This window comes from Schistocerca americana, chromosome 1 (genome assembly GCF_021461395.2).
Source record: "Schistocerca americana isolate TAMUIC-IGC-003095 chromosome 1, iqSchAmer2.1, whole genome shotgun sequence".
Lineage (NCBI taxonomy): Eukaryota > Metazoa > Arthropoda > Insecta > Orthoptera > Acrididae > Schistocerca > Schistocerca americana.
Genome location: NC_060119.1, coordinates 121,248,404 through 121,266,432, shown reverse-complemented (window position 1 = coordinate 121,266,432; position 18,029 = coordinate 121,248,404). Strand labels below are relative to the sequence as shown.

Sequence of the window (18,029 nt, the reverse complement as noted above, 5' to 3'; positions counted from 1 at the left end):
TGCGCATTGTCCTTGGCCTTGTTGACCAAAATCTCACTTTCCGACAGTTGTGCCTATCTGTGACTCATCTAGCATCTCCACTATTTGATGAGTTGCAACTATCGTTTTCATAATATTGTTACAGTTTCATTTTTATTGTCATTTGGTCACTGCCATGTGTATCTTCTGTTTGTTTTCATCTGGAGGAATGTGTTGATGTTAAACATGTTGTTGTTTTCAGCAAATTCTAATAGAACGTGTGACCTCTGTCATTCCTGGCATCATATTCAGAGGTTCCCCACTGAAGGATCATTCTTTTGTTTTATCCTACTTTTCCTCACACCCTTCCATCATCATGATATAGTGGAATTTTCTGTCATTCATGAGTTTATTTAACTTCCTGTAGACAGCTCTTCTATCTCCCCCAAAGAGTATGACTGTAATAATGTGTAATAATAGCAGTAGACTGCATTCAAAGACATTATTACGAATCAGTTGCCACAGATGTCAAGCTTTCACAGAGAAATGGGAGAATATTACTGCATAGACATTAGGGATTTTCTGTGAATATATTTGTTTGCTTTTAATGTAAGTTTTGTTATTATTTTCAAGATTAATTAAATATCAGTGTTTTTTAAAGTATTTTCTTGTTTACAGTAAAACTTGCACCTAAATTTTCTCCTTTCTCTTTTCTTCTGTAGTAAAACATGCTCTGTTTTTAATTTCATTTTGTCTCTCTCACTCACTCTCACAGTCTGTTTTATTTTATTTTATTTGCCAAACACCAGATGAATTTCTTACATTGCATGTTATAGAACACCAAACAGTATATGTTGATGAGCAGCCTGTCTATGTTTGTTGTCCCTCAGAGTGTTGTCTTAAGATGGGATGAATACCCTTTGTCAAAAAATTTCCAGGGCAAGTTTTTTTATTTCTGTTACCTGGTACGTATGTGTCCTTGAAATGACCTTGGTCATGTTACTGCGCAAATACACTATGTGGCAGGGCTGTGCTTAGCAGCACTCTGGATTTTTGACATGTTAGTTACAGTGAGACAATGGATGCTACTTGTGAGCAAAGAGTGGACATTGAGTTTTGGTTAAGCTTGCGAAAACCCTTCGTGAAACGTGAACAGTGATTAAACAAGCCTACACAGATGAGGCACTTTCAATAAATTGTTTTCGAGTGGCACAAAAAGTTTTGTAAAGGCAGAGATTTAGGGCAAGATGATCCCAGAACTGGTTGGCTATCTTCAGCACACACTACATCTACATCTACATCTACATTGATACTCCGCAAGCCACCCAACGGTGTGTGGCGGAGGGCACTTTACGTGCCACTATCATTACCTCCCTTTCCTGTTCCAGTCGCGTATGGTTCACGGGAAGAACGACTGTCTGAAAGCCTCCGTGCGCGCTCTAATCTCTCTAATTTTACATTCGTGATCTCCTCGGGAGGTATAAGTAGGGGGAAGCAATATATTCGATACCTCATCCAGGAACGCACCCTCTCGAAACCTGGCGAGCAAGTTACACCGCGATGCAGAGCGCCTCTCTTGCAGAGTCTGCCACTTGAGTTTATTAAACATCTCCGTAACGCTATCACGGTTACCAAAAACCCCGGTAACGAAACGCGCCGCTCTTCTTTGGATCTTCTCTATCTCTTCCGTCAACCCAACCTGGTACGGATCCTACACTGATGAGCAATACTCAAGTATAGGTCGAACGAGTGTTTTGTAAGCCACCTCCTTTGTTGATGGACTACATTTTCTAAGCACTCTCCCAATGAATCTCAACCTGGTACCCGCCTTACCAACAATTAATTTTGTATGATCATTCCACTTCAAATCGTTCCGCACGCATACTCCCAGATATTTTACAGACGTAACTGCTACCAGTGTTTGTTCCGCTATCATATAATCATACAATAAAGGATCCTTCTTTCTATGTATTCGCAATACATTACATTTGTCTATGTTAAGGGTCAGCTGCCACTCCCTGCACCAAGTGCCTATCCGCTGCAGATCTTCCTGCATTTCGCTACAATTTTCTAATGCTGCAACTTCTCTGTATACTACAGCATCATCCGCGAAAAGCCGCATGGAACTTCCGACACTATCTACTAAGTCATTTATATATATTGGGAAAAACAATGGTCCCATAACACTCCCCTGTGACACGCCAGAGGTTACTTTAACGTCTGTAGACGTCTCTCCATTGATAACAACATGCTGTGTTCTGTTTGCTAAAAACTCTTCAATCCAGCCACACAGCTGGTCTGATATTCCGTAGGCTCTTACTTTGTTTATCAGGCGACAGTGCGGAACTGTATCGAACGCCTTCCGGAAGTCAAGAAAAATAGCATCTACCTGGGAACCTGTATCTAATATTTTCTGGGTCTCATGAACAAATAAGGCGAGTTGGGTCTCACACGATCGCTGTTTCCGGAATCCATGTTGATTCCTACACAGTAGATTCTGGGTTTCCAGATATGACATGATACGCGAGCAAAAAACATGTTCTAAAATTCTACAAGAGATCGACGTAAGAGATATAGGTCTATAGTTTTGCGCATCTGCTCGACGACCCTTCTTGAAGACTGGGACTATATCTGTGCTCTTTTCCAATCATTTGGAACCCTCCGTTCCTCTAGAGACTTGCGGTACACGGCTGTTAGAAGGGGGGCAAGTTCTTTCGCGTACTCTGTGTAGAATCGAATTGGTATCCCGTCAGGTCCAGTGGACTTTCCTCTATTGAGTGATTCCAGTTGCTTTTCTATTCCTTGGACACTTATTTCGATGTCAGCCATTTTTTCGTTTGTGCGAGGATTTAGAGAAGGAACTGCAGTGCGGTCTTCCTCTGTGAAACAGCTTTGGAAAAAGGTGTTTAGTATTTCAGCTTTACGCATGTCATCCTCTGTTTCAATGCCATCATCATCCCGTAGTGTCTGCATATGCTGTTTCGAGCCACTTACTGATTTAACGTAAGACCAGAACTTCCTAGGATTTTCTGTCAAGCCGGTACATAGAATTTTAGTTTCGAATTCACTGAACGCTTCACGCATAGCCCTCCTTATGCTAACTTTGACATCGTTTAGCTTCTGTTTGTCTGAGAGGTTTTGGCTGCGTTTAAACTTGGAGTGGAGCTCTCTTTGCTTTCGCAGTAGTTTCCTAACTTTGTTGTTGTACCACAGTGGGTTTTTCCCGTCCCTCACAGTTTTACTCGGCACGTACCTGTCTAAAACGCATTTTACGATTGCCTTGAACTTTTTCCATAAACACTCAACATTGTCAGTGTCGGAACAGAAATTTTCGTTTTGATCTGTTAGGTAGTCTGAAATCTGCCTTCTATTACTCTTGCTAAACAGATAAACCTTCCTCCCTTTTTTTATATTCCTATTAACTTCCATATTCAGGGATGCTGCAACGGCCTTATGATCACTGATTCCCTGTTCTGTACATACAGAGTCGAAAAGTTCGGGTCTGTTTGTTATCAGTAGGTCCAAGATGTTATCTCCACGAGTCGGTTCTCTGTTTAATTGCTCGAGGTAAACATGGAGCGTGTAAGGCAGTTATTGAAAGAAGACCATCGTGTAACTATGCATGCAGTATCAGAAGAACTTAATTTGAATCGTGATGTGTGTCATAAGATTTTACACAAAGATTTAGGGAAACAGAAACGTAATGCTAAACTCACGTACTGACAGATGAACATGAAAAGAAAAACATAGAATTTCCGCTGAACTACTTTATAGAGCCGGGTATGATCCCACACTTCTATCAAAGATTATTTGTTGGGGATGAAAATTGATGCTATGGGGATGATCCTCACATGAGGCATCAAAGTGCAGAATGTCAGAGTTGTGGATCACTAGCCTTGAAAAAATTGAAATGGCAACATTTGAGAACAAAGACAATGTTAATCACATTCTTTGATAATAAAGGATTAGTTCACCATTAGTATGTTCCTTTAGATCAAAAATGAACCAAGCTCCTTATATTGAACTCTTGAAATGTTTGTGACAAGCAATCCGATGTCACCTCCCTGATTTGTGGCATTTTCAGAACTTGTTCGCACTTCATGACAATGCAAGATCCCATACTGCTTAATCTGTTACCAAGTATCTGACCAAACATTCTATTATTGCCATCCCACATCTGCTGTATTCCCCTGACCACTTGCCTTGCAATTTTTTCTTGTTTCCATGAGTGAAAAGGCAATTGAAAGGAAAGCTTCATCAAGATATCGCAGGCATCCAGTGGGCGGCTCAAATGAGCTTACAAGCATCGCAGCTGAAAATTTCCCTGCTTGCTCCCAAGACCTCCTGAAATGTTGCCAACTGTGTATAGATAGCTAAGGGGACTACAAGAAGAAGAAAAGAAAACTGTCCTGGAACTTTCCTGACAATAGGAGTGTTATATATAGCTGCTTGTTATGAACACCTGGATTGAATGCCTGCTGGTTGGTTCCCTTAATCCTCCATTAGGTGCATATTGTGAACAAAATATACCACATAAATTTTTGTGGTGTGAGCTTTGTCAGTTTTATATGGTGTGATCTGCAGGCAAAGACCTTAAATTTGCAGAATTTTTACAAGTGTAAAGCTATTTAGCATCCTAAGAAGATATCAGAAAAGGAAATGATTTTTTTTAAAAGCCAAGAAAGCCTTAAAGCCATGTGAACTTAATCTTTTCTGTTGTTGGAAACATGGTCATTGTACTTCATAATGATGTGTTTGTTGGTTTTGAGACACTGATCCATATTTTTGTTATCATTAGGTTTTTGAGCAATTTGTACGGTCATCAAAACTTCCTGTATTTGAACCAGAACACCAATCAGGGTATTGGAGGCAGCTGACATGTAGATTGTCTATGTCAAATGATCAGCTAATGCTTGTTGTTGGATTGCATCCACAACAACTTAGTGCAGATGAGCTGAACGATGTGAAAACTGAGCTGAAAGAATTTTTCATGCATGGAGGAGGGAAAGATTGCAATGTAACATCACTTTACTTTCAACTGATTTCCAAAAGGTAAGTTTATTTGAAGAATTAAAATTGTTGTTACTTGATTTAAGTGTACAAGGCTGCACTGTCATCAGGACCACCAATTTAGGCAGCTTGCCATAGAGATTGGTCTTCTTCCTTAACAACTGAAAATTCTCTGCTGATTGTTCTGAAACATATTTCCTCTCTCCATCATCTGTTTTGCTCACTAATATTCCAGAGGCTTGTTCTGTTCTTTTGTTTGATTATCACTGCTCAACATGAATTTCTCTTCATGCAGTTTTTGTTTTACTTTTCACAAAATATTGCTCCTCATGAAAAACGAATTGAATGGAGATCAATCTGTGGGCCCAGACTAACAAGCACATGCTGCAGCTATGATTGCATTTGAATCTCCATCAAATAAAGAACATTTGGCTTCATGTGGAAAACATACTTTTAGAAGCATTTATTTACACATTGCCTATGAAGTAAATTATTACTGTTTTTGTTGTTGCCATACATGAAGACGTTTTTAGGCTGCCATCAGTGCAATATTACTTTAGTGACTTCTGTTTACACTACCTGACATAATAATAATAATGATGATGACGAAACACCTGGAAGGGGAGGAGGAGACGAAATGATACTTCATAGATTGAAAGACTATGTGATATTATTTCAGTAATTACAAAATTGAATAAAATGTTCAAAGAACTTGGCGGTACTAGCCTACTTATCAGCATGGCATTGCATCCACTCCAGTTTGGATGCATGCACTGATTAATTTGAGGTGTCATAAAGCTATTTTATTCTCTGCTGAGGAAAGCTGGCCTACAACTGTTGTAATTGGTCCTTGATATCATGGATACTGGTACTAGGATGGAGTTAACATCCAAGCTGGTCCCACACATATTCTGTCGAATACAGATTGCTGATGATAGGAGTACCTTAACATCGCACAGACAGTTCATAGAGACAAGAGGTAACATACGAGGATGCAGGATGTCTGTGATGGCATAACAGTACATCAGTTTCCTGAATCACAACCAGCAGTGACCTAAAAGTACCCACTGACTCTCCATACCTTAATGCCGAGAGTAACACTGCTGTGCTTCTCCAAAACATTGGAATCGTGGGACCTTTCTCTAGGTTATTGGTATACTCACCAGTGATGGTCATCTGGAAAGTGCAGAACTGCTTTTCAACACTGAACACAATCCAAAGCCATTCATTAGCAGTTCATGCTTCCCAGGCCCAACACCACTCGAAATGCAGCCATTTGTGCCCTGGTGTTAATAACTGTCCATGCACGGGACAGTAATTCTCCATCTGGATGCTGCTACTCTATGACCAATGGTACGAGATGACAAAGAATGTTGCAGGGAGCCTGTTACTCATTCTAGGATGGCAGGTGCAGATATGAGGGGGTTGGGAAGTGCTTAGTGCACAATATGCTGATCCTCCCATGTGGTTAACCTGAACCTTGTCCATGTGCCTGCTCTCAACTTCCCAAATAGTCCAACATTGAGCCACTGTCACATTTGAATGCCCTGAAAGTCTGGATATTTCACGATTCATTCAGCCAGCAAGATGGAGAGCCACAATGAGGCCCCCTTCAAACTCTTGTCAAGTGCTAAATAATGCTGACTTATACAAGTATGTGACATCAGTGTCTTTCGTCCCCCTTTATAATCCTTACCAAGCTTGGTAATAAAACTAAACACAAACAACCCTAATGCATTCTGATGGCCATTCTATTGGTCACAGAGTGTTGTGTCTCTAATCATTAACATATGAACCTATGCTGTGTTTGTGTACAAAGCTACACTGATGTCCTACTGTGTCTCCTGGGTGCTTTTTTTATTGTCAGGCAGGTATTTAATTTCTTTCTGTTATGTTTTGTTTTAGGGTTCCCTATTAACTTACTTTTATTAGCAACATATATTGAATGATCCTTATTTATATTTTGTCTAATGCTTCAGCTAATTTAACAGTGCAGTCTCAAGGCACAATAAGCATCTCATTGTGTCCTCCTCAAAACATGAATATTGAATGAACTGCAGACCAAATTACCACCATTAGTGCCGACAGATGGTGAGAGTCACACAGTTTCTAGATAAAGGAAATCTTGGCTCAGAAACGTAGTTTTGTTCTGAAACCTTGGAATCTATGTGGCAGAATAAATATACCTCTGAATTGGACTGACTGTGAGGCCATGGCATGTGAATGGTTTTGCCACTAGTAAATATTAGTGATGTTGTACTTGAACAAAGATATTTGAATATTGTTCTTTGAGATTAACTGGGTGATTATGTTTATGAAGATGAATAAAAAAGGAAGAAATTGAGTGGCTAAAATGAGTGTCCTTTACCATTCTTCCATACTTCAATTTATAGATGCTTGTGGCATCAATAAAAATGAGTAAATATTTGAGACAGTTTATTAAAGTGTAGTTCTTAAATTTGCTGGTTTAATCAATCAGATTTTAGGACCTTTACTACTATACTGTGTACCTTGTGTTTTTATGTCTTAGTTGATTAGGGGTGCTAAGTGGGACTCATTTTTTCAAGTATTAGTGCTTTCATTTCCATGCTTGTTTTCTGCATTTTTATGGTAATGAGGAGCTTGCTTGTTTCTGTTTTTAATAGTAATGAAGAATGAATCTTCCTGGCATTTGTGTCTACATTATGTTACATTTTTCTATATACAGGCAAGCAGGGACTGATCCCACTCCACCAGAGCTCCTGATGGGTGCCTCTCATATTGAGGAAAGTATCTGTGGAGTCACTCTACGCATTTCACCAGAAGCCTTCTTTCAGGTCATACAATAATAATCAAAATTATAACATATTATTGTGTATTATTATTATTATTTCTATTGTTCCACATTGTATGCTTATAGCTGTCTGCATTGTGCAGATATCGTGGTTGAGGTACTGGATTCACATTCTGGAGGAGCAGGGTTCAGATTTCTGTCCAATCATCCAGATTTAGGATTATAAAGTTTTCTGTAATCACTTAGATATAATTCCAGGATGGTTCCTCATCCTGTTCGAACTTACTCTCATCTCAAATGGCCTCATTGTCAATGTGACATAAGACTCTAAATGCTCTAGTAACTTTTATTATTTCACTAGCTCTGAAACATGTTCCATCTTTCATATTAAGCTTAAATACAATTACATTATGTTATAAAATAATTATGGTCTTCTTTCAGCAGCTTATCTCTGGTTTATTGTCAAAGTAAACAGCAGTTTTTTTCAAAAGCTACTAGGGAAAAATGAGGTCTTGTATTATTCAGGAGGGCCGTTGTGAATGTAAGCATAACCTTTTACTCTGAAGGTTCAGTCAAAAATATGTATTTCTAATGAGATAGTCCAAGACCACAGTATACAGGTAACAGATGATATGGGGTTGAAACTCTCAGAAGCTAGTCTAAGATTTATTTATTATTAATTTTATTTGTACACAGATTCCTTATGTGCGTGTTAGACACTAGGACGTGGAACGAGTTAAAGAATGTACACTGTCTAGTCACATTAATGTGACAACCTGCCACTTTTTTCAGTGGGGACCGCTGCAAGAGAGAGTCAGTTAGATTCTGGAAGGTACCGACAGCGATGTGTAGCCGTGCTGACTCAAGTGCCGTGATGAGCTGCCCTAGGTTTCTTGGTAGAGGATCCATGGCGCAAACAAACTGATCGATGTGATCCACAGATTCTCAGATTTGGTGGCCAAAGGAGTATGGTAAGCTCATCTTGTGAGCTGGTAGATGCCATCATGTTGAGAAAAAGCAAACTGCACGTAGGGGTGGACGTGGTCCCCAAGCATAGATGCATAATGTTGTTGATCCATTGTGCCTTCCAGAATGAAGAGGTCACCCAGGGAATACCAGGAAAATGTTCCCCAGATCATAACACTCTCTCTTCCAGCCTGGATCCTTCCGACGGTTCTTACAGTGTGTTCGCTTTCAGACGTTTCATGCCAGTGGGGCATAAAATGGAATTCACCTGAGAAGCCCACCTTTCATTGCTCAGTGGATGTCCAGTTGTGGTATTGGCAAGCAAATTCCAGACTTTGTCACCACTGAACAGCAGCCAGCATTAGTAAATGAACCAAGCGCCTACTGCGGAGGCCCACACACACCAATGTTTGCTGAGTGGTCGTTGAGGAGACACTGTTGATAGCCCTTTGTTCATCTAGGTGGTCAGTTGCTCAACAGTTGCACATCTATTCACCCATACACATCTCCGCTATTGCACTTTGACCTTGGATATAGGTGACACCCACATATGTGAGTATAGTACAACTGAGCACAATTTCCAACCTCAAAATGCTGGAGTGAGTCCAAATATCAAAGGAACTTTATAATCAGACATTAAACAGCTGTTTAATGTGTTTGTCCCTTTTGAGAAAGAAGTAGTAAATTATATTTAGTATAGAATGTAAAGGGCTGTAAATAAATAAATGGAAATCAAATTGAAAATGAAATTAAGGAAACAAATTGTGTGATTCGTTTTATAATATAAGTATGTTCTTGCTTAATTTTAATTACCGCTTGTGTGTTTGTGGATTAGGGGTCCTCAACGATGAAGTAATCAGTGCCCAAATTAAGTTTAGTGTGTATACAGTTAGCAGTCTGCATTGAAATCACCATTAGCTTGGTAAATGGCACAAACTGACAGGTACTGCATGCATTTAATTTAATTTTTTTTTCTCTGTACTCATTTGGAATCGTTCGGTGATTGCTTTCTTCACTCTGTCTTCAGGTTTTAAGAAATATATCAGCAGAGCCAAAAACTTGAATTTTGGTATCTGTATTAGGTATCATTCTCAGCATATTTGGTGCTTTTTTTTTTAAAAAAAAAAATCTGTATTAACAGAAGATATATGTAGAAATAAATTCATAATGGGATGTAACCTTTTAGGTGAACAGTGCTGCTGCCGAAGTACTGTATGGTGCGGTAGAAGAGGTGGCCCAACCTACTAGAGATACATCTCTTTTGGATGTATGTTGTGGTTCAGGAGCTATAGGACTTTGTCTGGCTAAGGTACGTAATTACCCGTGAAGCAGTTGCATCAGAAAATCTTTTATATTAGATCTGCTTTTTTATTTGCATGATAATGAAATTGATTCCAAGCCAGTAGCAACATATACGTCTTATATACCCTATTACAAACCTCAGAAATTTGTTATTTTCATTAACTTAAGTGAAGACAAAACTCTTGGCATCAGTCTCATCTAATCTATTCAGTATCATTCTCTTGGTAAAATGAACAATTACACTGATGAGCAATTGATTTAAGAACAGCTACCACGTTGTAAAGAGGGGCTCAGTAAAGTAATAGTTTAATGTGGCCTTGTTCTTACTGTGCAGCAGGTGGAACGCTTTACACAGAAAGTGAAGAACACATTTGATCAGCATCAGTGATGAGGCACGTTATCTGAAATCATCATAATAATCACATTGTGTTAGTTTCTCCATGTTGAGATTGTGCTGTTGCTCCAGTACTGTATACTCAATTAATGATATTTCCTGTATCTAAGTCCACAACCAGCCTTTAATTTGAGGCCATTTTGAAGTGGGTTATCTTGTTGTGAAGCAATGACAAAATTTAGTGTAATATACATATTGCTTTGTCACAGTATAATTTTCAGATCCGTTTGAATATGGCTTTGAGCCATGTGGTTGCACCCTCCCCTCTCCCCCCTCTGGCACATATACTAATATTTATTTGTACGCCATCTATAAATCTATAATAATTCCCCCCCACCCCCGCACACACTCATGTACACAAAATTATTTTGAGTATATTGTAAATTGCGACAAACTGTAACTTGTTGCTCTGTTTTTAGAAGTGTGGGCAAGTACTAGGTGTAGAGCTGATTACACGTGCTGTGGAAGATGCCCGTACCAATGCATCCATCAATTCTGTGGAGAACTGTGAATTCTTCTCAGGTGCAGCAGAGGAGATTTTGTCTTCAGTTATTCGTCGTGCTACCTGTAAAGACCTTTTGGCTGTTGTTGATCCTCCTCGTGCTGGCTTACGTAAGTATTTGTATTTATAATATCAGTCACTTTTATTAAGTATTTAATTGAGTCAGCAAATATTGGATATCTTTCTGTGAAAAGAAGACATAATCTTTGAAAAGAGATTTTCACATATTAATGTTGTACTGAGTATTTAAAATATGAGTAAAGAGTGAAGCATAAACAAATTGTAATGTAAATATAATTATAAATATAAATAATTACAAATAATAAACATAAATATTCAGAATCCAGCACAATTATCTCCCCCCCCCCCCCCTGCCCCCATATTAAAAATGTGTAACTGTTAAATGCAGAAAGGTGTTATGTGGGAGAATATATATTGTCCTTTGTGCCAATATCCATAAATGTTGAAACAAGTGGTAAAGAAATTTACTTTTAAAGTAATCTTTATCAGCTCAGTGACAACATTAAGCACCAGGGCCCTAAATATTCACAGCATAACTTTATGAATGAAAGAAGTATAACAAACAATGGAAACTCCAGGTTGGAATATCAACAGTAATATGAAAAGGATAGATTTCTACTCAATTTAAAGATGACTCATTGAGTTGCAGACAGGCACAATGAAAAGACTGTTACACATTATAGCTTTCAGCCAAAGCCTTCTTCAGCAAAATGCCAAATGGAATGTGACTGTCACGTGAATAATAATATGGAGTGGAGCAGGGAAGGGGGGGAGTTTGGTGGTTGCCAATAGCAAAGCAGACCACTCCATGGCACAATATGCAGATGAACACAACAGGCTTGACTTCAGTGGCTGCTTCACAACCTGGGTCATCTGGTTCCTCCCCTCCATCACCACCTTTCCTGAACTGCCAGATGGGAGTTAATCTTACAACACATTCTCTGCTCCCAAAATTATCCTGGCTTCAACCGACAGTAACGTATTGAACGTGTTGTTCCCACACTCTCCACCCAACAGTTTCTACCGAATCGTTGAATAATCTCCTCGATTTTCACATTCCCTCACCCTCTTTGTGTGCCTCGCTCTGCCAGTGTACCTACCCCCCCCCCCCCCCCCCCCCCCCTCCCAACTACACCTGGCAGTCTCTAGTCCTCTAGTTCCTGCATGCTCCACCGGACAGCACTCTTCTTTTCCCTTCCCCCTTCCCTGCTCCACTCCAGATTGCTATTCACATGACAGTCACAACTTCCAGTGATCATACGTACATTCGGTGTGCTTGCTTGTGTGAATGTGCGTGTTTTCTTTTCTTTTCTGAGGAAGGCTTTGGTCAAAAGCTATAATGTTTAACAGTCTCTTGATTGTACCCATCTGCAACTCAACCTCATCTTTATTGTGAGCAGCAGTCTATCCTTTTCCTAAAAAAAGTATAACATTTACTTTTGGAAAGGGGACTCTGATGATACAGTGTGAAAGTATGTTGTTTATCGAAGTACCTACGTGGTAAGGTTGCAAAGTGATTTGTCCGGTGTCAACACACACACATTAGCAGGACCCACTGCTACTGTTACGTTGTGTTCATTATTACATTTAAATAATAGTGCCTACTTATTTTCAGAGGTAGAATTATTTTGGTTTCATAATCTCACAACCAATCTATTACTTTCCAATCTTAGACCTTAGGTTATGCTACAGATCGATCTGCCACCACAATACACATTCCAAAGACTCATATAGAACCAGAATAAATATTGTAAGTGTATATATGATTCACTCACCACAACATAATTACTAGACAGTATTGATAGGTCACGCACACTTGTGGAAGCAAAATTTGAGCTTCCAAAACGTATGGAATCTCAAATCATTCATGTCACAAAATGTGGTGTGTACTGCTCCGCCCCCCCCCCCCCCCTTTTCCATTGTCACTATCATCCTTGCTTTAATAACTAATACATAGGTGGCTTTCATCTATTCCATTTAATTCTTTCTTGTAAATTTTGCTTTAGGGTTAAGTAAGAAGTTTTTGTGTAAGAATGTGTGTATTCTTATATTGCCAGTTAGTAGATGATAGTAAATATCTTTCATTTGTGTTTTCAGGCCAGAAAGCAATCAAGCTTATTCGCAGGACAGAGGCATTAACACGAATGGTGTTCCTGTCGTGTGATCCACAAGCAGCCAGAGAAAACTTTTTGTCATTAAGTCGGCCTGCTTCCAAAACATACTGGGGTGATCCTATAGTACCAGTAAGAGCTGTTGCTGTTGACATGTTCCCACATACACCACACTGTGAACTTATCATATATTTTGAGCGATACTGTGACGTTAATACTACACCTGTTGCACCTGAAGATGCTGAAGCTAAACCTCATGTTACAGTGGATATGAACCTAAAGGACAGTTGATTGTGAACTATTTATAACAGCTGGCTTTAGAAATAAATTATTTCAAATTCTCTTGTTACATGATCAATACTTAAAACAAGTAGCTGAACTTTCAGTGAGAAATACTAAGAAATCTGAGATGCTTCCTGCAGAGTGGATGTGCCTCTGTCAGTTGGAAAAAATAAAATGTCAGCTCCTGTACACAAAAGCTGTGTGTCAGAATATAACATGGAAGTGTCAACTGTGTCATTGTTACACTTAGTTAAATCACAGAGTGGTACCAAAATTGCATCTCCTAAGATGTGAAGAATCCCTAGCACAACTTTCACTTACATTTTAGTACACAATAAGTATCTTTTATTTGCACTTCACCTCGTAACGCAGCTGATATTTTGGAACCTTTGCCATTTGTGTGTTTAGCTACATCAAAAACTGCTGTCTCAGTATGTGAAAACTTCAAGTGCACCCCTGGTTCTACTATAATTAACTTTTGTAATATGGATCTACAGCTTCTATAATTTTTTAAATGACGGCATATTTGCTTTTAGCTGCAAGTGTTTCATGCACTATTGCAACATTAGCATTTGTGCCATGTTCAAGCATGAAATTTGACTTATTGTGTCATAGGAACAGATTAAAAACAACATTCTTGTAGGACTCTTGTTATTCTTCATGGCAATTAAATCATTGATGATAACCAGTGACTAAATCACCATAACAACTTACGAAGTCCTATGAGAACTTTATGTTTCGAAAAATTTTCCTAATTTTTTTAGTGACAGTATAATATTCACTTATAAATTTTCAACTATGAAATACTTCTAAAATCAGAAGAATTAATATGCAGACCGTTTACAGAACTGTTATACTGTTTGATGATTTGCAACTGTGAAATTAATTTTTACAAACAGAATTAGATTCAATTTATCCAGACATAGTATTCAAATGTAAAGTTTTATGCTTGAAAGGTTGCAGCTGAACTGGTGACTTAATAGAACTACGAAGTCTGCAGATGCTATTATGAACAATCATGATATTTATCTTTTATTGATTAAAATGTCAAAAACAGAACATTTTGGAGCCCAGCGTCTGAATGTGTGCTTCAGGTACTCTGAGTGTGGACATATTGAATTATCAGTGATACATACAAACCTGCATCAAATAAATTGAACTTACACCCCATTATAAAAACATGTAGAACTTGCTGAAAAAAAAAGAAAAAAAATCAGCAACCACTCTGCTCCAAAGCTCACTCTGTGTTGTACCCTCTTTATTTCTTAAGTATGCACTGATTTCATTGACCTTATAGACCTTTATAAGTTGTGCTGTTTCCTAATTCTTCATACTTAGTTTTCCACCACAGTGATACATTTTTAATATCTGCCTTTCACATCTATATTTTTATATTCAGTGGGAACTGAACATAGATAAATCACATTACTTTACTTTAGATATCATATAAAGAAATGAGAGTGGCTACATACACAAAAAGTGGAATAATGTCCCAAGCAATAGACCTAAATGAGACTGCATTTTACAACTACACTCCTGGAAATTGAAATAAGAACACCGTGAATTCATAGTCCTAGGAAGGGGAAACTTTATTGACACATTCCTGGGGTCAGATACATCACATGATCACACTGACAGAACCACAGGCACATAGACACAGGCAACAGAGCATGCACAATGTCGGCACTAGTACAGTGTACATCCACCTTTCGCAGCAATGCAGGCTGCTATTCTCCCATGGAGACGATCGTAGAGATGCTGGATGTAGTCCTGTGGAACGGCTTGCCATGCCATTTCCACCTGGCGCCTCAGTTGGACCAGCGTTCGTGCTGGACGTGCAGACCGCGTGAGACGACGCTTCATCCAGTCTCAAACATGCTCAATGGGGGACAGATCCGGAGATCTTGCTGGCCAGGGTAGTTGACTTACACCTTCTAGAGCACGTTGGGTGGCACGGGATACATGCGGACGAGCATTGTCTGGTTGGAACAGCAAGTTCCCTTGCCGGTCTAGGAATGGTAGAAGGATGGGTTCGATGACGGTTTGGATGTACCGTGCACTATTCAGTGTCCCCTCGACGATCACCAGTGGTGTACGGCCAGTGTAGGAGATCGCTCCCCACACCATGATGCCGGGTGTTGGCCCTGTGTGCCTCGGTCGTATGCAGTCCTGATTGTGGCGCTCACCTGCACGGCGCCAAACACGCATACGACCATCATTGGCACCAAGGCAGAAGCGACTCTCATCGCTGAAGACGACACGTTTCCATTCGTCCCTCCATTCACGCCTGTCGCGACACCACTGGAGGCGGGCTGCACGATGTTGGGGCGTGAGCGGAAGACGGCCTAACGGTGTGCGGGACCGCAGCCCAGCTTCATGGAGACGGTTGCGAATGGCCCTCGCCGATACCCCAGGAGCAACAGTGTCCCTAATTTGCTGGGAAGTGGCGGTGCGGTCCCCTACGGCACTGCGTAGGATCCTACGGTCTTGGCGTGCATCCGTGCGTCGCTGCGGTCCGGTCCCAGGTCGACGGGCACGTGCACCTTCCGCCGACCACTGGCGACAACATCGATGTACTGTGGAGACCTCACGCCCCACGTGTTGAGCAATTCGGCGGTACGTCCACGCGGCCTCCCGCATGCCCACTATACGCCCTCGCTCAAAGTCCGTCAACTGCACATACGGTTCACGTCCACGCTGTCGCGGCATGCTACCAGTGTTAAAGACTGCGATGGAGCTCCGTATGCCACGGCAAACTGGCTGACACTGACGGCGGCGGTGCACAAATGCTGCGCAGCTAGCGCCATTCGACGGCCAACACCGCGGTTCCTGGTGTGTCCGCTGTGCCGTGCGTGTGATCATTGCTTGTACAGCCCTCTCGCAGTGTCCGGAGCAAGTATGGTGGGTCTGACACACCGGTGTCAATGTGTTCTTTTTTCCATTTCCAGGAGTGTATTTGAGTGCTGTAAAATAATATGACTTGGAAACATAAAAGATAGCAGCTCTGACTGTGGATTGGCCCCAAAAGCAAATGTTTTAAATTTCATTAATCAGGCACAAGAGGGTGTTAACAAGTCTTAATACGAATGACTGCAAAGTCACTATGAGGATATTTCAATACTGATTGCATCTTGGATAGTTCTGATTAAGGGCACTTTGAATTACTGTTGTTATGCTTTGATTTGTTCCCAACAAGAATATGACATACATTTAGAAATAAATTATCAGTCACTGATGTATGAAGTGTCTTTCACGAAAGAGTTGAGAGTCCAATGATGATCAAATAGCAGCAATAAAGAATTTCCATTAATCATGATAAACTAAGAAAAGTATAGTTTTCCAAAATCATACATACAGTCTCAGCTACACTAGTCAGTTTAAACAATAGAAAGTAGTTTACCAAAGTGAAATCATTTCTGTTTACAGCTTAATTTTACAAATATTCACATTACAGAGTTCCAAACAGATAACTTGCAGTTGTAAGAAGTATAGATATGAATGGGTACACACCAGATGAGACACCTTGCCTCCAGATCGATAACAAGTCATAGTGACACAATCATGAAGATAAGTTAACAAGAATGCTCCATTCTGCCTGCTTTGTACTTAGAAACTTCTTTCTTTGCATTCATTGGCAGATAGGATTGCCAGCAGACTTTTACTCATCAGTACCCTGGTGCAATGCAGCTAAGATGAACAAGTATTTATTCTACAGAAGAGTGCAACATGAACATTTTGTAGATGGCTCTTCTGGTGTCTAATGATTCACACACTTACATGCCAATACATATACTCTGTAGTGGTACTGGTGGCTAACAACAACAACAACAACAACAGTGAGTTTAGGATGAACAGTGTATTTCACAGCCATAATACTGGATGAAAAAATAATTTCCTTATACTGTATGAATCACAGTCTTATAACAAGTTGCTGGTATGCATCAGAATACTGGGATCCAGGTATGTAAATTTTGCTTATCTCTAATGCTCCTATTGCACATACCTTGACGTTGCCAATACAGAAAGAGCTTATTTTGGTCTATTTCAGTACTAGGTAAAAAAAGCAGCTTAGTAGTCTAAGATGAGAACCAGAGGCTCATTTCAGAGTTACTGTTTTTCTCCTGGTATAAAGTAATCTAGAAGTAACTCTTCTAATTATCAGCATGAGTAAATTAGTAGCACTAGTCATAATGTGTTACTAGCATACAGTGGCTGCTACTAACTGTGAATGTATTAGTTGACTGGTTCCACATCCCTGACGGTGCCTTCATGATGGGATTTTACGAACATTATGTGTGAATGAATCGTTCGAGAAACATTACCTTTGTACGGGTACTTTCTATGGAAGTGAAGGAAGACAGATCAGATATTACATAAAGTTCGTCTGCAAAATATTTCCTTTGTTGTAAACATATCACTGACATTGCTTTAACTTTCAAATTATAAATTAAGCACAGAATATAACCTATAAAGTTAATCATGAATTATTTAGTGTTTAAGAGTTTTGCCAGAATGTCAAATTGTCACTCGTACTCTGCAGTTATAAAAATCCCAAAAATATCTATCTGTTGGCTGTGGTGTATTCAGCAACATATGCCCAGTAAAACACTCTTGTGATTTAAAGCTGTGTCATAAGAACAATTCAGTCAGATGTGTTTTTGGAACAATTTTAGCATTATTTTATTTATAGAAATTGACAGCAAATGGTGT

At 39.7% G+C, this 18,029-nt stretch overlaps 1 protein-coding gene across 2 annotated transcripts in view; it reads left to right on the top strand.

Annotated features, from left to right (window-relative positions):
- The window catches only part of LOC124550257 (tRNA (uracil-5-)-methyltransferase homolog A-like), a 90,588-nt gene extending 77,040 nt beyond the window's left edge, over window positions 1–13,548 (top strand). For both annotated transcript variants that reach the window (XM_047125298.1, XM_047125299.1), the window contains exons 7-11: window positions 4,757–5,010; window positions 7,676–7,784; window positions 9,894–10,016; window positions 10,823–11,015; window positions 13,024–13,548. In XM_047125298.1, the coding sequence (XP_046981254.1) occupies window positions 4,757–5,010; window positions 7,676–7,784; window positions 9,894–10,016; window positions 10,823–11,015; window positions 13,024–13,328 (984 nt within the window). In that variant the 3' untranslated portion in view covers window positions 13,329–13,548. The remainder of the gene's footprint in view (window positions 1–4,756; window positions 5,011–7,675; window positions 7,785–9,893; window positions 10,017–10,822; window positions 11,016–13,023) is intronic.
- Window positions 13,549–18,029: the final 4,481 nt, after the last annotated feature.